General features: G+C 38.0%; 1 protein-coding gene across 1 annotated transcript in view; it reads right to left on the bottom strand.

Annotated features, from left to right (window-relative positions):
• Positions 1 to 23552, bottom strand: part of LOC104523915 (glycine receptor subunit alpha-2) — a 28528-nt gene extending 4976 nt beyond the window's left edge. Inside the window, exons 1-3 of the mRNA XM_010166645.2 lie at positions 23485 to 23552; positions 21199 to 21332; positions 2354 to 2421 (exon numbers count right to left, since the gene is read on the bottom strand). Coding sequence (XP_010164947.1) covers positions 2354 to 2421; positions 21199 to 21332; positions 23485 to 23552 — 270 coding nt within the window. The remainder of the gene's footprint in view (positions 1 to 2353; positions 2422 to 21198; positions 21333 to 23484) is intronic.
• Positions 23553 to 24050: the final 498 nt, after the last annotated feature.

Below are 24050 nucleotides of genomic sequence, written 5' to 3'. Positions count from 1 at the left end.
AAGCAAAATAAGAAAACCAATAGTCTTTGTTTTCATCTACTTGAATGTTTGGCTGTTTTCAGCAGAATGTGTTAATGAACTTTGGAAAGGTGCACATTAGCATATTTGATAGAAGGTAAAATGCAATGAGGGGATTTAATCAAAGCAATGAAGGAGTCTAATTAATGCAATCAGCATTAGATCGTGCAAATATTTTCATTGAATGCCATCTTGTAAAGCCAGTGACGTGCAGGATTTTTGCTACTTAATGCTATGCTGATACTTCTACACGCTAGGATCAACAGGCATGGCTGGGTTAAAAAACTCTACATTCATAACTATCTTCTCAGAATCCTTTAAACATAGGAAAACAAATGAAGTTTTCCCAAAAAATGAAAATTAAGTCTGTTGGCAATTATGTTACATCAAGACAGGATTTTTCCTGACATTTTTAACTTGATTTTAGTTTTCTTTTAATGTTTTTTTTTAAATTACAGATACATACTCTAAAGCATTAACTTACCTTTTTTATTTTATAGCTCTGTATGATATTGTTTGTCATTTATAGAAGAGACTTTCCCACACTATTTAAGAAAGCAACCTGCCCTAGTAATAGCTTGCCCTTTATCTCTAGAAAACATTAAATAACAAGGTGGTTTTTTAAAGAAAAATATTCAGGAGCCGAAGATTTGCGTTCCTACATTCCTTAGGCACCACTTTCTAAAATGATGGCATGAATTACAATTGAATTTAAATGAAGTATTTGAATATTAAATAAAATAATTAAGTTGGGCTAAATATATGTTTTTCCTTCATAATGCAAGGATTGCAAGGCAGTATCTATCTCATTTTCTAAAAAAATAGGTCTTTGGTATACCTTAAGTCCTTTTGTGGGTAGCAAGTTCATTTCTAGTTACCAAAAACTCAGTCCTACAGGATGCTAAGCACCTTTATTGCCTCTGCCTTCAGCAAATACAGAAAGATCTGGACACTGTGTAGGAATCTTTGGAAGACAAAGTTGTGAAGCTACATTGCAATTGCTTCAAAAGTTTCCATAGCTGTCCATAGTGGCAATGAGAATAACTCTTGCAAAATTTCAATGAAGGTGAGAGCACCCATTTTTAGTTTATTTTGTAGTAGCAATGATGAAGAGTTCAAAGTCAAGCTGGGATTTTTCACTAGACCCTTCCTAGAACGGGTTTAACTCACTTCTTATATGTGAGCACCTGATAATTATTATGGGTTTATCACATTATTATAAGAAAGCCATGGAAAATCTCTGTCTGGACTAACCCCTATAGTCAGGTGTATGTATGCTTGAATAAATAACTGATCTTTTTTGTTCATTGTTAAAAAATAAATAAATAAAAACCTCAACATCTTTTTAAATGGACTCAGAAAAAATCTTTTCCATTTTTCTTGGCAAAGATTAAAAAAAAGAAAATTAATTTCTAAACTAAAAAAGAAAAAAGTTGGACAAAAATATTCATTGAAGTATTTTTAGCCTGACTTCATTAATGAAAAATTGAACTATTTTTTTTATATGGATCAAAATTAAAATTCTGACATTTTCTTTTTTACTTTTTTTATTTTGACTGATAACATTCTTTGGATTCAATCAAAATATACATTTGAGTCAGCTGGGATCCTATAATTTCCTAATACCAATTTAACCCTCAAAATACCCATGTTTCCTTATAGCTATATATTTTAGTCATGTGATTCAAATTATACATTCACTTTGCCTACCGATGTGGTTGCAATTCACAGAGATTTAGCTAAGTTAAACGAGACCATTCTGGTAGCTCTGTCAGCACAGTCTGCAGGAGCAGATAATTCAGCATATGGCATAAGACCCACTGAAAATACGGAGTACTTGGCAGGGAGCCCCACAGCTGAGCTCCAGACACTCCTCTGCCTCTTCAGCACTAATAAAACCTGAGAAAGCTGATTTGCACACACCTATATTTGCTGCCATCATGGTCCCTACAGACTACGGTGTAGTCACTACATATGCACATTTCGACTTAGGTAGATGAGTTTAACAATTCATATATCTCTTTATATAGCTATTTTATATTTATTTTAATTCAGCTGGTAGGTTTTTAGTAGCTTAATAACTTAATAAATGTCCCCATGTCCTGAGTATCTCTATACTACATCACATCCCACTGCTTCACAAGATGGCTTCAATGACCAGTCCCACTCACCATTGTAGTTTCTGCTATTGAACCAAAGCTGTTGATAAATATGTTGCAGGTAACATTTACAGGAGGACCTGCAAGTTGAACAATAGATAGAAAAATTGACAGGTTGTGTTCATGACATATATTAAGTATTGTTGTTCTCTTGCCAATGGTATCATAGCACTTACCATTGTAGTTTCTGTGACTGATCCAAAACTGTTGATAAAAATATTGCAAGTAACGTTTACTGGAGGACCTGTGGAATGCAATAAAAATGTTGCAATACACATTGAAACAAAAGTACAGATCCCTCAGCCTCCGTACAATCTGGTACAGGTGTGGCTGAAAACAAGCAGAAAGTGAGTTTTCCCAAACAGATCATGTAAATATCAATCAAAAGAAAAACATTAGCAATATTAATTTAATTAACCTAGTTTCATTAGAAGTTGTTATATAAATACACAGAGACACATCCTTCCATTTGAGGATTTATGAGAACAGCTGAGTAAGGACATGAGTATAACAGCTTCTTTACCGATAGTATCAGAGCAGAATATACTTGAGCACTGCAACCACTCCTCTCTCCCTTCCTTCTCAGACTTAAAATATTATCTCTCCACATCTATTCCACTGTGTATGCAAAGGCTTGCCAATGAAATTCACAGCAAGAGCCACTTCTCACACTGACTCCAGTCCACTGAAAATGGACTTAGGCAAAGAGCTCTTTGTGGACCTGCTCTGGAGATCACAGAATCACAGAACCGTAGAATGGTAGGGATTGGAAGGGACCTTTGAAGATCATCTAGTCCAACCCTCCTGCCAAAGCAGGTTAGAGGGTTGGACTAGAGCAGGTTATACAAGATTGTGTCCAGTCAGTTTTGAACATCTCCAGAGAAGGAGACTCCACAACCTCTCTGGGCAGCCTGTTCCAGTGCTCTGTCACCCTCACAGTAAAGAAGTTTTTCAGCTGGAACTTCCTGTGTTCCAGTTTGTGCCTTTTTCCCCTTGTCCTGTCACTGAGCACCACTGAAAAGAGTCTGGCCCTATCCTCTTGATACCTGCTCTTTAGATACTTATAAGCATTGATAAGATCCCCTCTCAGTCTTCTCTTCTCCAGGCTAAACAGACCCAGGTCTCTCAGCCTTTCCTGATAAGAGAGATGCTGCAGTCCCTTAATCATCTTCATATACCTCCACTGGACTCTCTCCAGTAGTTCCAGGTCTTTCTTGAACTGGGGAGCCCAGAACTGGACACAGATGTCTGCCTTGCCATAAACAAATATTTTAGCATTATCTGGCTTGACACAGCTTTTGTTAAATGACTATTTGTAATCTCTTCCCTCATTTCCTGCTATTCAGCAGTCACTGACGTGTAGCAGAATGAAAGGGGACTTGACTTAATATTTAATTAGCTGTCTATTAGCCTCATAGTTTTTTCAGATGTGATGAAATAAACAGGGTTTCTCAACTGAATCAAAAAGGATTAATGCGAAATGCTGGAATTTCCGTGACACAGAAGTCAATACAAACATAGAGTATCAAGTACTTTCTTCTCTCTTTTCTCATTATTATTTTTAATCATGTAATTTTCTTTAACTTTTTTAAAATGTCAGTGCACAGAATATTAATACCTACCTTTGCTTTCATATTTAGACCTGAAATTGTTTTACAAAATATGGAAATGTTTATTTTTTTAACAATGGAAAGATACAGTAATGTGCCCAGTGAAACCTAGTACACTATCAGCTTCCTGAGTGCCAGACTACCCACCTGAAGCAAACTTGTCAGTTTTGGGAAGAAAAAAAACAATGGTAATATGTTTCAAGGCTGTTAAATTGCAATGAAGTGTGTTGTTCAACTCAGTTTTTGCAACAACTATTTTTTAAAAAAACACTTCCTTTTTAGCTTGTAAATGTGCTAATGACTCTTCTCCACTGACTTTTTCTTGATCCAGACTTTCCCACAGGTCTCAGGGGCAAGGGATTCCTGAAGACTAGTCTTATCAGTAAACGCTGAGATGAAGGAGGCATTGAGTGCTCTGGCATTTTCTCATGCTCTTTGTCAACTTTTCTTTAATCTCATGGTGTTGTCTTGCAGAAGCCGCCATATGTGAGCACTACAACTTTCAATTCCTGAGTGCCAGTAGAACCTAGTAAACATTCCAGACTGTAGTTCAGATGTGCACTAAGTAGGTATATGCTAGAGCACTCTGTCTTACAACAAAGAAAATGTTTCTCTCCATTTCTCTACTCAGTTGTATAATGTCTTTTACTTGCCTTCTGCTGGTAGATCTAGAATATTATAAGAATTCAGTAAATCTGAGTACTACCAGCAAAAACAGTCACATTCTCTTCATCCTCAGTTTTCTGGAAAGCACTTTATTGTTGAGATATGACCAATCCAATTTTTTTCAAATAATTTGTGTTTGTTTATAAATATCAAAAGTGTAGTGCAGGATTTGCAACCAAATGAGAACAGAATATACTTATCAGAGGATCTTAAAAACTAACATTTGATGATATAACTTACAGATTCTAAGCTAAAAGTCCAACTTTCTCTTAAAGTCAATCTGCTAGTGATGGAGTTCCTAAATGGGCATAGGAAACATGACCCAAATGAAGTAGATAGGAAAAAGATGACTAACTGAATTTGCAATGCTTTTATTTTTATTTTTTTTTCCTACTGCTGATATTTTTCCAGTGGGAAAGGGGTGTATAAGTGTTGTACATCTTAGGGAAGAAGTGCACTTTAAAGAGGGCACACAATATTACTTTTTCCAGTGAAACATTTCACACACTCCATCATATAAGATTTTTCTAATCCAATAGTTTATTTAAAATGAAAGCAGTAAGCTTCTATGAAGTACAGCCAAGTTTTGGGAACAAAATCTAACACTCTTCAAAGGCAATGGAAACATTTGATTTGACTTTACTGCCTAAAATCTAAAAAGAGTTGACATTACCTCTAAAAAATTAAGCAAAGTATACTTTATAATGAAATTCTTTTTTCATTCTAACTTTTATTTTGGCACTTCCAATGCAACAAGGTAACAGTACAGGTACCTTTCAGGCACATTCCAGATACAGTGATTTTCGAGTCATAAGGAAAATTACTGTTTCTTGAAAGGACTCAGGCAAAAAAACCCACCAACAACAAAAAAACCCAACCCAAACTCAAAACAGGTATCTAATGCTCAAATCCACCAGAAAGCAGATGCCTGGTATTCTGACAAACAGCTAAGATATCGCTTCTGTTCCCCTGCAGCTCCCATCCCCCTGCTTCCCCAGAGGGTCTGTTGCTGCTGCCAGTGGATGGAACTCTCCAACACACTGCCTTCTGGAAAAGATCTGACATTATAATGTATCATACACCTCCCGTGACTTTGGGGCACTAAGCACTTACAGAAAGCCTTCAGCACTCATCTGCTCTCCTTACCCCACAAGAAACCTGAATATACTGAATATTCCCTGGAATTTGCTGTGGCATATTGCCTCATAGCTCCTGTATCAAAGGTGGCTGTGACCTTGTTGCTGTTTGGCTAGATAGTGAATCCTTTCCTTGTCAGCTGCCAGAGGGAGTGAATCCATCCCAACTCGTGGAGGAGTCCCCATGCTGAGTGATGGGTCCTGAAAGACGTATGTTGAGCCCCATCCACTGCTAACTGCAGCTTTTGCTCAATACTCTCCAGTATTGATAACACACAGCCACAAAGCCTCCTTCATTTGGTAGGTTCCTGAGAAGATTTACTTTTACTCTTGCCCTGGAGATCATCCTAACTGCAACTAATCATATCTGTATTCTCACACACATCCCAACTCTGCCTTTTTGGTATACAGTTACCAGGCTGCACCTGGCAGCCTTTTTCTCTTCACATTAATTTCAGTCATATGGTTAAAATGTCCTTAGTGGGAATATTATAATCATACAAGAGATTTAAAATGATACTTGTGCATTTGCCAATTTTCTTTGATATGTGTATTTATTAAGGGATTTTGTAAGGTAAACTAAAATACGACACACACACAGTGAACTGTGGGTAAAGCAGAGAGATGGGGAAGCAAAAATGAGAGATAATGAGGCAGATCCACCTCTTGGAATGACAGTGAAAATATTGGCAAAATATTTACAGAGCTGGGAAAATCATAAAGTCATAGAATAACTTGGGTTGGAAGGCACCTTTAAAGGTCCCTTTAAAGGACGTTTAAATCCAACCCTCCTGCAACGAGCAGGGACATCTTCAAGAAGTGTCTTTCTCTATACATAGCATTTTTTGGTCTGCCTTCTGACTTTGGCCCGTGTGCCAATGGAAAGGATTTTTTTCTCCACCATCTTGGATGGTTTATTTTGTTCCATAGACAGGGAAGAAAGGTGAGGTGAACTGCCTTTCTACCTTTACCACAGAGAGGGGGATAAGCATCAGGTCTGTTTGAAAAGACCAAAATCAATCCCAGCTGAGTGTAGGGATGGAGCAGGTATCCAGGAACAGGACCAAGAAGCAAAGTGAAGTGGTGGTGATCCCACTAGGGACTGAGCATCCCTTCCTCTGTGGAGTGGGGATTTAATGTCTGAGCTTAAACGAGGGAGGGGAGCAAAATGTGGGTGAAGGCAGGATTATGACCCACATGCTGACCTCAGCCCTGGTAACACGGATCCCAGGACAGCAGGACAGTAGCAGAACTTTTTGGAGATGGTCTATTAATTGACAGTTCTGGAGGTAGCTGAGGTTTTAGCAACGATTTCTCCTCAACCAAACTGAACAGCCTCCAAAGTCCAGCACAGTCCTTATGAGACCTGAAACAGAACTAACCCCTATGGATGTCTCTGCTTTTTCAGCTGCAGTACTACAGGCACCTGAATTACCACTTCAAGACCTTGCCAATGCATCTCTTCATATCCCTGCAGGCATATGCCTGTATGTCAGCAAGGCTGAACTACTGCTGGGACAGCTCAGCTGGGCATGGCCATTAGGCAGGAGCAAGTTGTTAATCCTCTTAGCTTCTTCCCTGCTCAGAGTGAGGCAGGCAAGGTAAGGACTTGAGAAGTGCTATCAAAGGCAGTTCAGCCAGACCTGTGGCCAGGGGCTACAGATATTGGGCCAGGGAGAGGAAGGCAACTTTGATGCACTAGAAAAGTTCCTCTGAGCCACAGGGATCCTGCAGCTACTCCAGAAGCAGAGCAGCTTGCACACTTGTTTTCAAGGATCTGTGTAATGCACAGTCCAACCCTTGGTGAGAAAATTCACATGATTTAACAAGTTTGCTTAAGGTTCTGGTAAGAAAACAGGAGGTAGACCACAAGCAGTCTTTATTGCAAGTACCTAGGTAAGCCGTCTCTCCCTATCATTCTACCTTTGGGCAAAACCAATGCTTTCCTCCATCTAAACATCATATGCTCATTAGAGTGTTAATAGAAAGGGAAATTTATCACTCACAGGAGACAAAATTAATGACACCAAGACAACACAGTTACCCTAAGGCTTACAAGTCAAGGTGACATTTCTTGTTGGGGAGTGATGCCTTCCATTTATGAGGTTGTCTTTCTTTAACATTTCTGTGGAGTGCATCACCCTGAGTCCCTAAGAATAATCATACCCAGTAAAAAGAGAATTCCTTCTTCACTACAATCCAATGCCAATGTACCACAGAAATTATTATGCTTATGTCACTTTTGTTATTCATTGATGACAATTCTACATACTGAACAAACAAACAAAAAAACCTCCAAATGCTAAAAAAATCCACAAGGGCAGAGATCTCAGTAACCTCTGAAATACAGTAATTGTATGGTACTTTGCACTGATGCAATTTGCTGGAAAAATCAAATAAAGACGAAATTATTGTTCTGCTTCATCAAGCTAAAACCAACATCGTCTGAAAGTTCATCTGTCATATATAATAACTTAGCTTACTGAGAATGCCATATCTCCTGGTGGAAATGTGTCAACAGTTTTGGGTGGTTATTGTTGCACCTGAGACTCAGAATCCTATTCTGTGATAGCAATACACATTTATGATCAACAGAATAAGGCTAACAGTCACAAAGGCATTTACACAGCCAGAGCAAGACCTGTAGAGATATTTAAGTGTCTAAATCCTTCTTAGGATTCTCATTCCCACTGATATCACTGAGCCCAAATATTACTAAGTATCTGAGGAATGCATGTGAGCAACACCACTTATAGCAATGTTATATGCAGACTGGAGGAGACACAACATGCCCTAGCCAAAGCAGGCAAGAGATAGAGGCAACACTGAATGGAACCAGCAGGAAAGCATTACAGATAGAGAAAAGTACAATTTTTCCCTAGTTACAGCTGCCTGTTTCCAGAAGTGCACATGCAGGTGCACAGACAAATATAAATAAACCAAATGGCATCAAGACAATTCTTCTGTTACATCAAGATTTAAGAAGCTTCCCTTCACTTGGTTAACTTGAGAAAACATCTGAGCAAAAATCTAGCCTTATGACATGACCTGGATATAAAAAGGGCATGCCACATTCCAAAACTGAAAGCTCTTCTCCAGCATAATACCACTGAGGAGTCACAAGAGAAATACTTTAGTGATTGTCAGATCCAGGTGATTACAGAATGAGTCACAGAAAGAAAATGTCTCTGGAGTAAGTACGGCTAAAGCCATCTATATATACACATTGGCATAGTCTGAGGTCAAACAGTGAGTAATCAATTTCTGAAGTGGTACGTGAGTTTTTACTTGTGGGACTATTGCTGAACGTAGCAGGAGTCATGCTGGTAAAATTCTATCAATGTTTCATGGAAGGAGAAGCCCTGCTAAGATACATTTTTTTTGTGCCTTAAAGCACTTGTGAAAATTGTTGGATTGACGTACTTCACATTCAGTGAATGACTTTGTCCACAGACCCAGCTCTGGAAGAGAAGGGTAAGTCTCACACTACAAAACCTCTTCAGTTCTGCATTTGGTATTACAGGATAGCCCATAAGACATGTTCATTTTTCCCTGCCTCTTTCTGTTGAGGCTGATAACAGAAACATATATAACTGTCAGCTCTGGGGTGCAGTGGGATATTTCCACATAGGTTATCTAATAGACCCTGCACAAGAACAATTTTCAGGCACTATTTTATTTCACTCCACAAACCAGGAGCTCAGAAATAAAAAGCTTTATAAACAGTTGACATGCTTCTGATTTACTCAGCTAACCTGAGCTAGTCTACAAAGAATATAGAGACATAGCAGTCACAACGGATTGTAGAAGTGCACTGAAGCTGGCTTTCACATAGGTAGTTTGAGAGCTGTTACCAATGTAGTCATGGCAGGCTGGAATTCACTGTAGGCCATTAACCTCAGGCATTATACCTTGTGCTGAGCTCTGTATCCATTCGGCATGGTGCAGAGCACCTCTGAGCAAATGACTTGAAAGCTAACTCCAATATTGCTATACAAGCCTCAGTCACAGATTGAGTGCAGCCAGTCCCAGAGCTAAAGCCTTCCATGTGCAAATGAGTCTGTGGAAATAAATCTAAAAAAACAAGTCAGAAACCTTATATTCAGAAACTTCTCATTGGAACTACAAGCCAAATTTACAAAGTAACTACAAGTACAAAGTTACTTAGTACTTATGTCAATTGTGAAAATATTCAGATAAATGCTTTAATTCTTCATATGCCCATCAAACTATTCTTTTTTCTCTGAGCTCTCCACTCTTCTTTCAAATCTTTCCATTCCAAGTCATGACAAGGACCTCAATGCAAGGCATCTCTTTCTGAGGCGTTTCTTCCTCCAATGCAATAGAACAATGGGTAATATTTGGGGAAATCGAATTGTTTGCCTTTCTTATGACACAAAAAGATCCAGGCACCTACTTCTTATCACAAAGCAGTGCTCACTGAAGTGAGCAAATGAAAAGGCAGAGGCTCTCAGCCTCGTTGGGAGAAGGTAGCAGAGATGATCCTCGCACCTGATTCTGAGAAACTGCTCAGTTGTTTTGCATTAATAAAGACAGATCTCCTCACTGCTGATCAGCACATGAACTGCATAATGTGTGCAGAGGCCTGGGACACTCCTGAATGTGGTTAAATATAAGATGGTATTACATCTCTAGTAATGAAATCTGCACTCCAGCATAGGGTCAGTCAAACTCCTCCTGGGTAATCTTATTTTTAATAATGTTTTATGAAGTCAGTATAGTCAACTCACCTAAGAGACTGCATGGACCACAAGATAAAAAATATTCACTGAGAAGAGAGGCAGGAGGGAAAACCTACTTAATGAAAAAAAAAAATATTAATAGTAATATTGAAATGTAGCAAACCAGTCTAGCCTTCTGTTTTCAGTCAGAATGAACTGCTTCATTCTGCCCAGCATACTCACCTCAAAACATTTTTTTTAAAAAAGGTACTTTGTTCCTTTCTCTCTAAATATTTCTTAATTTGTTCCTTCTCTGTGATTCTGATCTTGTGCTGCAGAAATTAGTGGAAGCTCAGTTATAAGTGTCAATAGGTACTCTCAAATACAGGGCTTGGTCAATATCTCTCTCTGTGGCCACAGAGAGGTCTACAGAATCTATTTTAACTCCTTTTTTTTGTTCCTCTGAGTTCAGATATTCACTTTATTTCACAATTCTGCCAGCTTTTCCTTTAATATCTCCATAATGTTCCTTGCTTTACTGTCAGAAGGCATATGCAGGACTTGAAGAAAAAGAGCAGTTTGGATGACTAACATTACCGAGCAGACATTGATTTATAGCTGCTAAGACTTTATACACCAAATGATACATGGGACACAGATGAACAATAGGATTTAGACAAATAGGGACAAATGACAACATAAATGGTCAGGAACTGGCATAGATGGCAATCTCCAGCTGATCAGAGACACGCATATCCATATAATCACCACATCTAGCACTAATAAAATAAAATTATCCTTTTATTTTCAAACCTTTCCAATTTTTTACCTTGTTATATTTCAACTCATTTCCATACAATCTGTACAGAATATTACTTTGAAAATAATTGCTCCATTCGTACTCTCAGCTTCAATGCTCCCATAGGCTGATAGGTTGCTTGCATGTTTACCTCAGCCTCCTATCCCTCCCCTTTACACCTTCCCTCTCCATTTGGCAACCTCCTATGTGGTCTCCCACACCCTGAATACCAAAAAGGATCTGCCTTTTAGCTGCAAGATATCCTTAAGGCACTTCTTGGGTGTTTTTCACCACTAATTTTTTTCAGTCATCAGTTCTTCCTATATATAAAATAGCTGTAAGAATGGCAGAGGGAATGAGAACTCTTCATCAGCTTAGAAAATAAGCATCTTATAAACTGACTGGCTTACTCTTTTATCAACACCAAACGAGCTCTTTGATGCTGGATGCTCACTGCATTGCTGTGAGGAGCATCACATGGCTTTCACATAGGCTCAGAGTTCTGCTGACATAAAACATGCTGCAGGGTCAGGGCATCTGTGGGGTTTTTTGTTGGGTTTTTTTTTTCTGGTTTCTACCATCAACAGTCATGCTTTGTAGGAGTCTTCTACAAAGTCATCCTAATGAGACTGTATCCACACTGAGGAGCTTATTGGCCTGAATTGAATCTGTCCCTAATTATTTTTAGCTTTGATAAGTCAAGATTTATTTATTTTATTAAAAAAAAAATAAGACTTAAAATCTGTTTCTAACAGATTGTGTATGCTTTACCTCACACAAAGCATACCTCAGAAGTGTGACAAAACCAAAATTTTCAAGGGTAGGGAGCCAAAGAGCTGCAAAATTCTCCCAGATGTTTATTTTTAGGATGGCTCCTACAACCAGACTGATCAAAGGCTTTTAACACCTCAGACTGCTCCATCTGATGGGATATCACTGTCTGGAAAGGAAAATTGCTGCAGTTTGAAACTCTTACGTGGAGTGGCCACATCTTCATTTTAGTTTGGCATGGGGGAAGAGTATGTGCATGTGTTTACGCACAGGCAACAGGATACATTCACATCTAACAAAGAAGGATTTTTACATACACTCCTGGTTTGACCCTGTGCTTGTAATACGCATGTACCTCTTCAAAAATTGCTTGAAATTGCAGTGTGAGAGTTTATAGTAGCATTCCAGCCAAAGTGTTACTGCTATTTTACTTATTATTTAGGACTAATTAGACATAGTAAACAGCACAAGAAGAAAGGGCAATCATGATTAGACAGTTTTATAGCCCAAGACGAAGACATGAAGACAGCATATATTGGGAATGTAGTCATTAGGGGCAGCCTAACATAATGAGTATCGATCTGGTAAATTTTAGTCCTAGGTTTTCCCTGACTAACTATGGTGGTTTAAGGAAAACATTTAGCCTCTTCTCAGCTATATTTCTCCAAGTACAAAAATGAGGGAGATATAACCTATAGTCGTGTTTCTGGGATGGAGAAATAATGTGTTTGTTCATGTGGTAGATATCAATTGAGTATCAGTTACTATTCTTTAAGGGAAAGTGCCCACAATTCAGCTAGTCACAGATGTCCCCAGTTGCTTCCATGAAGTCCTGGGCTTTGGAGACACAGAAACAGACAGGTATGGGTTATTAGCTTTTGGAGAAGAGCATCATACTGCTATCATCCTTCCCTGGACAGCCCACTGTTTGCTATAGCAAAAAATATCCCAGCCCTGTGACAAGTAAAAAGAGTTGTAGTGTCTGATGCTTTGGTGCCTAACACCCAGGCCCTTGAGAAGGAACGTTAAGGGCCTTATACAGTTCATGGGCAGAGCACAATGCCTCAGTACAGTGGGGTACCACTTGCAGAGAGCAAATAATTTGCAATGGGCTCTTTGGGCTCCTCTTGAAACCCTGCTTCTCAGCAAGGTTGAGATACCTCATTCAGGATCCGCTGCCCAGACCATTCTCCATCAAGTCAACACATGCAACCTTACTTTGAAAAATCAGTCAAGAATTTTCCTTTTTCCTTCTAAAATACAGCCAGTTTTGCAGCAGAAAACAAAACATTGAGATATTTCAGGCAGAAAAAGTTATTTCTAGGATCTCTACACCTGCCTTAGATTGAAGGGGTGCAAATTTGCACCTCCTAGGCTACAAGGCTATGGAGTTCTTGGAAAATAGGGTGGGATATCTGTCATTGACTCCTACTCAGGGGAGATGCGATTTATCCTAAATTGCAGCTGTGGTCACTTTTAAAAATATTTAATAGATGCGGATAGCCTACTGAACCCAGCAAGTTGTGCAGCAAAGCACTTAGGACACAACATTTGGAGAAAGAGAGAAGAAGTGCTCTCATGCACATTTTTATCTTAGTAATTTGGGGCAATTATCAGGAAGAATGAGAGAAGTGCTGTCTCTCAATCCTTGTTCTTACAACTTTTTTCTGTAACTGTTACATCAGCTGCCCCTAAGGTGTAATGACTACAACAGTCACTTTTATGCATCACATCAAAATAGTCTAGAGTAAAGGCTCTTACTTCTCAGACAAGCAGCTACATTGCAAGGCTGAAAAGCCATGTTCCCCTTGTATTTTCTCCCTGACTTAGTGAAGTTTGAATTCTTTGCTGCAAAATGGACTGCTCAGAATCACTTATAGTCCTTTGGATCAGATAGTGACCCTTTAAACTGAGGGGAAACTGAACCAAAAATCTTCTGTGTATTGTAGAGGAAGGTAGGCCACCCATAGACACTGTTTTATGTTTGTGGGGGGTTTTTTTAAGTGATCACAGAACCACCCTGAGAGGAATCCCTTTCCTGTGGTATATAAAGTAAGCTCTGAGACACCTGGTCCCTACAGGAAGATGGAGGTGGAGCAGTGCCTCAACAGAAAGCTTGGATTTGGATTAGGAGTAAGGTGGGTGCTAAGCAAGGCAGCCTGGGGCAGTTCTGGGCACACTCAGGAGCAGAACTCAGAGAATATGAGGAAATTTAAACCAAAACAATAATGCCCTGCCAGCTTTACACAGCAGGTGGATGGGCGATTTCCAGGGGATTTTGTTTGTTTGTGAACTTACATTCCATCTAAGTCCTGTTTTAAAAGTTTCTTTCTTTTATTGGCTCATGAAGCCTTTATGTTTCCACTCTTCCCTGCTGTTAATATGTATTTGAGGCATAAGGAGCAACCCAATGTGTCTTCATGCCCTTGCAGTACCTGAGCATCACTGGTAGCTGGCACAGTTCAGATAAACCACTGGGGACTGCTCTGGTCTACCCCTTATGTGTAACAATGTTTGGTGAATAGCACTTCTCCTTCCTGAACTGCACTGCTCAGATCTTGCATGCTTTCTAGAATCAGAGCCTTGATATTTCTATGCATTTTTAATTTTTACCATGGCCTTGGTGTTCACGACATTGGCAGGTCACTATTTATGCCAGACACTGTGTACCTTTCATCTTAGAGCTGTGTCAGACCTTGTACAACCCTGTCTGCATCATTTGGGGGGGCCTCTTCTCTGCAGACTGTTAAAATCACTCATTTCTGTGCACAACTGTGAAATGCATATTTGGAAGCTGAAACATCAAACATACATTTTCTGATGACTTAATCAGAGATTTATATTCATATTTCCAGAGGGGGTAAAAAAATATAACAAGTCTGTCTAATAAAACTGCACATTTCTGCTTTATATATACAATTTCCTAGTTCCTATGTTACTGCATGTAATAGATTTGCAATTTATAAATGTGTATATTTATAGTAAATTAAGTGTTCATGGTTTTATAAATTCTCTATATAAATTGCAAATTTTCTAAGACAGCTGAAACACAACAAGATGCTTAATGAGTGACCCTAAGGCATTGACTTCAGCAGTATAGAAAATTTAAATCTAAACATGACACTGGATGTGATGAAAACAATACAATTAAATTAGAACACAATCAGAACAATAATGTCTCCTGCTTTGATATAGAAGGTCTTTGGCTCTACTTTGACATTTGTTTTTCATAAATTCCCTTGGCAGTTTATGCAGCAGCAGACCAATATTCCATGACAACAGTCAAATCCATTGATATCTCTTAATTAAATCACTAGTTCAGAATAAAGGCAAAACACCAATATGATATGAATCACTGTGACTAACTTTTTAAACACAAAAGAGCAGGGACAGATCCTCAGCTTGGATGCCAAGCGGCCCTGTTTGGCTTGTGCTTACACTGCTGCATGCTTGCAGCCTTTCTGACTTCTTTGGAGGGAGCTGGCTTCAGGAAGCTCAAAAAGACATCTGGGGAATGAAGAAACAGCTAAGCAGAACAAATAATCAGGGGGTCTGCTTGAGCTTGCTGTAACGTCCCATTTGTCTAGAAGCCTAGACACAACCTAACCAGCCATGCAACTCCTCTAGCTTACTCATGTTCTGGGGAAGAATATAAAATTAAAGAAAGAGGGGGGAAAGAAGAAGTTCCATAGCTTGCTGTACCAGCAATTTGAAAAGAAACACAATTAAAAGAATCCTTGAGTAATTGCGGTAAAAAGGTTTCTGCATGAAAACATGCACACCTAGGGCAGAGGCTGAACATAATTTCCTTAGCTACATTATTTATGGTTAAAGAAAAATAAAACAAAACCAAACAAACCCGATATCCTGTGGGTAAGGATCCTTGTGCAGCATCTAACTTTGCAGTGAGATGTGCGTACAGAGCTTCATCTGAAAACAGCATAAAGTTGCAGATGCGTTTCAATGCAAAAAAATAAAGCAGAAGGATACTTCCCTAAAAATGAATGCTTGCACATCTTAAGCAACCTATATTTAGGGAGTGGCCTTGCCACATCCAAAAACTGACCAGGTAACCTCCCTCCTCCTACAATGAACCTTCAACCCCTGCCCTGCAACGGGAATTCACTGATAAGAGTGCACTTCCTTACTACATGATGTCATGCCTGGATGAAAATTGAGTCTCCATGGGACATGACCCTTTGAGCCTCAAACTGTGTGGAAAATAGCCCAGTGCAGGGGCTATTTTATACCCACTGTATACCCGCTGCATTTGACTTTGTTGACAGTAGTTGTTAGCAACTGAAATCTGGCTTTGGGAAGATTGTTAACCACTGGAGAACAAACCTCTGCAGCCCCACAGCCTATCTCAGGTGTGCTTTTCAACTTTTATATGTGTTTGCAGGTTGTTTTCCCAACTGGTATTTATTGTGAAGTGTCATGTCTAGATTAAAGTCAACTTCTACAGGCAGTACCTCAGCTTAACATATACATAAAAGCTGCTTTTATTTATTAAGCCTTATGCAATTAATTTCACCCTTAAATGTCATTCAGTGGTTTCCATTCATGCATTTTTAAGTATTTCAACTCAGGGGCCAAAAAAGTAAGCAATGGGCTTGAACATATGGGGAAAACTGACCCTTGCTGCCAAGGAGTTAAAGTATTAAAGTGCATAAGCCATTTCCTGTAACAGTTGTCAAGCTAATTTTCAGTAAATTACTTAGTCCATGTGTTTATTATTCAGATATAAACCCACTGACTCGGCATGAAAATGGCATTACACTGCTGTAATCACAGACTAATCTTTTATAACTACAGTCATTACACCCCTAAACTGTAGCCCTCCAACAAGACTTCTCCTAGTTCAGAAACAGCAGCTTTTGGGCAAGTTAATTCACACTGCATTGCACCATCCAGCAATGAAGGTAACATTAATGGGCACTGTTGATGCACACCCCCATGCAACTCCATAAAAAATCAGAATATTCTTTAGTAAATAACGACTTAATGGGAAAGAATTCACTTAAAACATAGAATAAAATTCAATACAAAAGAAAATCACTATCATCTTTGTTGCAAATGTTTTCCATATCAAAAGATAACACACTTCTGGAGTTCTTGAAGACAAACTCCTCTTTTCTCCACCCAGTGCATGACAGCAGGTCTGCTACTTAGTAAAGTATTGGCATAAAGGGCCTAGTAGCCCCTATAGATAAATAGTTTTATCTATCTGATAATTTCTAGCTTCTGTTTAGATTTTAAGTGATTTTAGAAGATAAAGGTGTTAAAAAGTGAAAATAATTTAGTAACCTCTAACCTTTAGTCAACACTTACTAGGAAATTTTAAATTCAAGCTGGCTCTCCGTTAACCTCATGTTTCCTATTGTGATTAAGTTGTAGATGGATCCCTTTTATCATGGTATTGCACACAGTGCTCTTGAGGGAGCCTGGGCTAAATATACACTGATCACATTGATCTAAGATACCACTTCACCATCTCTGGTTTCTACCAGCAAGACAGCACATTCTTGACTAGTTTTATAACACAGGTGCCCTACGCTGCTATTTCTGGTTTTGTTGAGGAAAGCAAAGAGAGTGGTGGAGAAAGTACAAGACATAACTCTGATTTGGTGTTGTTGGTTTTTATAATGAAAAAATATAACATTATTATTGATTAGGTGAAGAGTACATCATGCAGGTTTCACTTTTTATTATTTTATAGAAACCACGTTCAACTGATGTTACAATTGAAGAAGAAACAGCAAATCAACTCATAGGATCCATGAGTGTATGTTTGCTGTCAACAGAAAGACTCCCAGGGACTTCAATTAGTATTAGATTGCAGTCTTCATATTTACATTTAAAAGTATTCCCCTCTGTGTCCTTATACAAATTGTTAGCCTAGTCAAATTCAATAAAAGCTAAGTGTAAGATGAAAAAGTATGCATTAAGTATCTGACAGACAGTGGTTAAACAAAGGCAATTTTGAGAGCTGTCACTCTGGCACTTTTCTCTGGCTGTTCATCAGAGGGACAGTCCCTCTCAGTGCCTGGTCATTTTGTATTTGATCACTTGGTGTGTCAAAAAACAAGAAATCTACTCTGCTTTCAAATGACTGTATAAGACAGACCGATACAAAAAATAAAGTATCTTTCAGTATAGAGTAATTTTGTAAAAGAAACCCCAAAACCCCAAAAAATCCCCTGTTACTGACATCTAAACATTATATATTCACCTGTTTCCCACTATTTTCCTGAATTTTCTAATTCACAAGGGCAAGTTAGGAAAAAGCAGTAACTCACGATGAAATGTTTTATCTGGATAAAACACCTTGTTCCAGTAAGTAGTATTTTCCTCTCTCTTTAGAATGCATAGCCTTTATTCCACAAATTAATCAAATAGCTGCTGTTTTCCAGTAATTCAGACTCGTCATAAAAGTATATTTAATTACTGTATAATCAGTGGTATAAGACGAATGGATTCTACTCAGTTGCCTTTCCATGAAATTAAGACTCTTCTGACGCTTTAAAATGCCTACGTGGACTCGGAAAAAGCTATGTAACTGGTCTAAGGCAGAAAAAGCTAGACAAATACATGAGTAGTGGCACAACTATCTTGATCCACGTCTTTTGTGAAATGTAGGAAACAAATATTAACCCCAGACTACATGCAAAGCCAAGCAGATCCCTAGTTTAAACAAATGTTCCTGCAGACTTCTTTTATGCTTAGAAGTTCTTGCCTTAAAATACAAAAAAAGAAAAAATATAAATTAGGCAATCTTTCAACATTTCATACATCCATTCATTTATATGATTTAGAATATCAGTATTGTACAATAGCCCATATCCCCAAAAAAGATCTCAAACAGATTAATGAGTGTTAGAAACTGAGACAATTTGTATTATGGTCAAAAGAGAGACTCAGTACAAAAAATATCTTTATAATACTTAACTCCATGCAAGATAAATTTATTTTGACCTCTTTGCAGCTGTACTTCTTGTTTTTTAAAAGGAAAAAAAGTACGCAATACATAACAATAAGTATTTTCATTTTTTTAAAAAAAGTTAACAAGACTTGAGCAACTAGAACATGTGTGTGTGCAACATGCTGATTAATAAAAATGGTTATTAGCTGACAAGGTTTTGACTGATGTTCAAAACCCGCCTGGACACTTTTCTGTGCAACCTGTTGTAGGCAACCTGCTTTGGCAAGGGAGTTGGACTAGATGATCTCCTGAGGTCCTTCTAACCCCTACAGTTCTGTGATTCTGTGATGATTCTGTGATTTTGGTGATGACAAGTTCAAACCTGAATGACTTAACTCCCTAGTTCTGAACTCTGAGACACAAAATACTCTTCAAAGGAATATAACAAAGAACAAGAAAACCTTTCAGACCCCTCACCAGAAGACTGAGAGCTCCAGGAGAGCTCAGAGACATGAAGTTATGAAAACACGCTGCAGATGTGTTTATCGTTTCAAACTACTGCAAGGTACCTTCCTGCTCTGGAAAGTGACTTAATTAAAAAATCAAAAATGAGAAATGGCGTATGCTTTGCCATTAAGGGTTCACAGGCAGCAGCAGGCAGCAGCTTCACTTCACAGGGAACACAAACAAACCGTGGGACTTGGAGGGGAGCACTGTCTGCCAAACAGCTCAGTGTGCACCACACAACATCATGCACACCATACCTGCTCTTCCCACTTGAAATCAAGGGAGCAAAGCTGTGAAACTGTCTCCTGTGTTTTTAATGAAATGGTTTTAGATACATACTGGGGAGCAATAAAGAGCTTTCTTTAAATTGTCCTACATACAGGGACTGCTACTCTTCCTGGTTTTATCTGAGCTACAGGAGATGAAGTAGAAGTCTTCTTTTAGTGTCCCTCCCATATCAAGGGCAGGAATAAGTTCTTAATGACTGCTACCTTGTTCAGTTCAGGTAATTTCTGCCTGCATTTGCATTCTCTAAAACTTCACTGATACTCATGCAAATGCAAAAAATGAATGTGAGAGCCTTTTGCAATATTAGGCTTACTACAAGCTAATGTGAACTCAACAAGCATTTTGAAAACTATTCTGAAATTAAAACTTGAGACTTCCCTGGCTAGAGTTCTTTTAACTTGTCAGCTTTCAAACCTTTGGATCTGAAAGCCAACTGGGTTCGTCCTCACTCAGGCATAGGAAGCAGTCAAAAAACACTTTATTTCAAATTTTGTAATTTGCACAAGTGGAACAGGGAGAAGAAATTGGTCTTTGATCTAAATTTAATCAAACACTTTTCTCATTGATATGTGAGCTGCTTCTTTCCTAACAGTTCATTCACTGGCTAAGGAGTGATTGTTTTTCCCAGTCATTATGAACTTTCACAGCACTGTTAACAAGGCTCAATATGGGAAAACATCCATTCCAGTAACCAAAGCTAATAGATACGAGTGCAAATGTACATTGGCATCAGATTTGTTAAGGTAGGAAGCATTTTATCAGTTTTAAAGTAAAATCACTTTCAGAGCTTTAAATTGACATAGAAGTGCAAGTTTTGGTGGAATTATAGGGCTCTCCAGAAATGTTAAATATTTGCAATGAAAACTTCTCTCCCAACTCCTTTCATTCAAAGCCACAAGACATTCTGTGCTCAATTCCATAGGGATTTACAGGACTACAGCAATGAAAACTTGTTGTGAATAGTAATGGTTGCAAAAGAAGCCTCCGAGGCATAGCCTTTGTTGTGCTGGAATGGTGGTAGTGACTCTACACAACTCAGTCCAAATTTTGGAAGAAAAGGAGGGAGTCATGGAAGTGACAATCAGAATTTGGTTTTATATTTTGCAGGGATTCTGAGAAACTGGTTCTTATCGTTCAGTCAATATTCACAGGATAAAAGCTGCTGTGTACATACCTTGAGTCCTATCTCTCTACTTTGCAGAAGAAGGTTTTACTTTCTTCACGCTGAACACAAGCATAGGCCTTTTTTCAGACATTGGTATAAAGAAAACAACTGCTAAGCACAGAAGTGTTAAAGATGTCTTCATGGCTTAAAAATTTCAGAAACAAGTCATCTACATTGCTTTTAGTGTGGAACCTGGAATCCTATTTGCTAAGTGGAATTAGTAAGGTCTTCAGAAGCAACCTCTGACAGCTAAACATTATTGTCATGTGAAAAAAGGATTTTCAAGATCTGGATTCTTATTACCTACACTGCTCTCCCAGTCCTCCTCATGGATCAACTGATCTCAATGACACTATCACACTGGAAAACTGAAGTTATTGAAAAGATAATCTGAAACCAGAGATAAAACCCCCAAACCTATAATTTGTCAAAACCATAATTGATTAATTAATCAGAGGTCTTAAAAAAAACTTACCTTTAAAATTTGGTCTGATTCTAGCATCATACCCCGATGTCCTTCCCATCAATTTGTCCAAAAAATCTGAAGGAGACAGGGTCTGTGAGGGGGATTTTCCAGATCTTGAATCATGTTCTTTACAGAAAGTCGTCCTAAATAAATTATTAGCCACCATTAGCTAATATTTAGCCTTTATAGTATTCAAGACATGAAGAAATTATAGCACTAAATAAAATTGTCTCAATTCAGTGAATGTAGCAATTAGTAATTTTATAGGAGAATATAGTCTATTTTTCATCTGAAAATTTTATTCTAGAAATAAAAATTAGCTTAAGGTACTATGCATGGACATAATTTGCTATTCAGAAAAAAACTTTAAAGCTTTAAAAATAAATTTTAAGAACTCAGAAGACTGAATTTACTCTTCATCTTAATGTGTAGAGCAGTCTTACAGGGGCTTTGATATCCTATTTCATATCATTTCTTTAATTACATGTATGCTCTTAAAACTGTATGTTAATACTGGTTTAAGGCGGTCTAAAACTTGCAAGCAGTAGCTGGCAATACTCACCAAACAACACTGAAAAATATTGGGTTTGTTAGTGTTGGGAAGGATATAGATGCAAAAAAATGTTCTTTACAGATGATACCCAATAAAGATTTAAATCATGCTAGTGAATATCTGGATTCTTCCCCAACATGGCAAAAAAGGTTCCAGTCTCATCTGAGCTTAGGGGTTTTTTACCAATGAGCATAGAGCAATAAAATTTGTCAGTATTATCACCAGCTGGTATTTATATGCAAGCTCTTGGAACACATCTCTGTTTTCAGGATTTAAGAGCAAACTTCTGGTACCACATCAGGCATGAGAAACACTGTGTACATAGTGTATTACATATTGTAAGCACATTAAATATTGCAGAGAAAGAGAATTTGGGAATTCCGCATGGTTGTTCCCTAGGGAAAAAGAATCTAAAATGAAATGGTCATATTTGGTGTTTAACAGCACAGATTTAATCATAAAGCATTATCTTAATTATTAAATAAACAATTTTATTGTATCTAGGTTTCAACATAATCTTTGAGCTATCTTAAAAGTAATTCTATGACTGTGTCTTTTTAACCATTCTCTGTTTAAATATTTACCCAAAGGGAAGTACTCAGTTTCAGGAGTGTTTCGTGCGGGGTTTTGTGCATCTATACACAAGTATTAACAAACTAGATATATGTGTGAGCATCTGAAATGAGAAGCAAATATCAAATATTTATCCCTTTACAAAAGCACCAGAATTGTTAAAAGGCAAGGTGATAGTAAATTCTCATGGTGTGATTCCCTGCATTTTTTCAGATTTCATTTACATAGGGGGGTTGTTTCTTTTTGCTTTTGTTAATGACATGGTACCACTACAAAATATCTTTAATTTTTAATACATAATAGATTATGTTCCCCACTTAAATGCTAAAAAAATTCAGATAAGATAATAAAAAACAGAAAATTAATTCAGTGCGCTTATTTGGGATGTTCCTGTAGTAATTACTTCTATTTTCACCCAGAGCCCACTAGTTATGAGTTGCATTGTGATCCCAGACTCGTGAATATAAACACTATTTCACTCTGTTACTGTATATATACCTCATTACTCATAGAAAAACACTTTATATGTGTACATGTGAATACACAGCAGCGTACAGTATAATAATGAATCTCAGCTAGAATGATGTTTTGGTTAATAAGACTGACCTGTTTGCTTCGTACTACAAGAAGCCAATTGCTGAAGCAAAAGCTCATAAAATATATTAAAAAAAAAAATAGAAACAACAATTATATGTACTGGTATATTAAGTGAGTACAATACTGGTCTGATCCAGCGTTTTCCTAAAATCAGAGGACTGGTTCTCCAATTGTAAATTACATCCCTGATAAAACTGGTTCAGTCATTTCCAAAGCTTGAAGAGGAGGGAACCAAAGCAACTTCCTAAACAACCTCCAGTGGGAGCAGAGAATTTGCATTTTGGAAGAAAAACTGAAGAAAATGTTTTTAGCTGTATTGATACTCAGTGAATAAAAACCATATCTTTGAATCAGAGAAATGGAAAATAGATCACTCAAACTTGAGATTATTATTTTTTGTGTTTGTTACCAAGCAACGAGTCTCCGAGTGTAGAAGGGATAGCCTATATAGAATGAACATTAAATACTCTCAAATCTAGCAAACAAACTAGGTTAATGTGACACAGTATCGTTATAGTTATGATTTCCACAACCTTTTGACAAATATCATCACATAGAGTTGTATCACCTACCTGAAGTGGTTTGTCTCTAAGAAAAATGCAAACAAGGTTGTCAAAATTTTCACTAGCTGACGGTTCATTCCTCCTGCTTTCTGTGATGATTTGGAAAATATCCCAGAAACGATTCCAGAGAGATGCAGGGAAAAAGTAAGCTGGTGCTGCCTAGATTCCCAAATTCAGCAATAATTTAATTCTCTTGGCAATCGAGAAGAGAAGGTCTGGATCTCTACAAACTGGGGGTAAAAAAGAAGTGCCAGTCCTTGGAATCATGGTCAGGTCAAGCCTAGGCTCATCTCCAGCAGCCAGCACAAAAGAGACAAAGCATCAGACCCAGTCGTTTGCCCGCCTCGCTTTTGGTGACGGAGGGAAAACAAGAAAAAAGAAAAGAAAAGGAAAGAAAAGAAAAAAAAAAAAAAAGGAAAGGAAAAGAAAAGAAGAGGAAACCCAACTACGCAAGGAGCATCACGCAAAAGGGAACAGCGCTGAGAGCAGTCTGTTGCCGGTATGTTTTATTCCCCTTTCGCTTTGAAAATTGGAATTTATGAACGGTGGTGGGGCTACTGGGTCGGTCTGCTGCT

The sequence above is a fragment of the Antrostomus carolinensis genome, unplaced genomic scaffold, assembly GCF_000700745.2.
Source record: "Antrostomus carolinensis isolate BGI_N321 unplaced genomic scaffold, ASM70074v2 scaffold3104, whole genome shotgun sequence".
NCBI classification, from domain to species: domain Eukaryota; kingdom Metazoa; phylum Chordata; class Aves; order Caprimulgiformes; family Caprimulgidae; genus Antrostomus; species Antrostomus carolinensis.
This window is presented reverse-complemented; position numbering and strand designations above follow the sequence as displayed.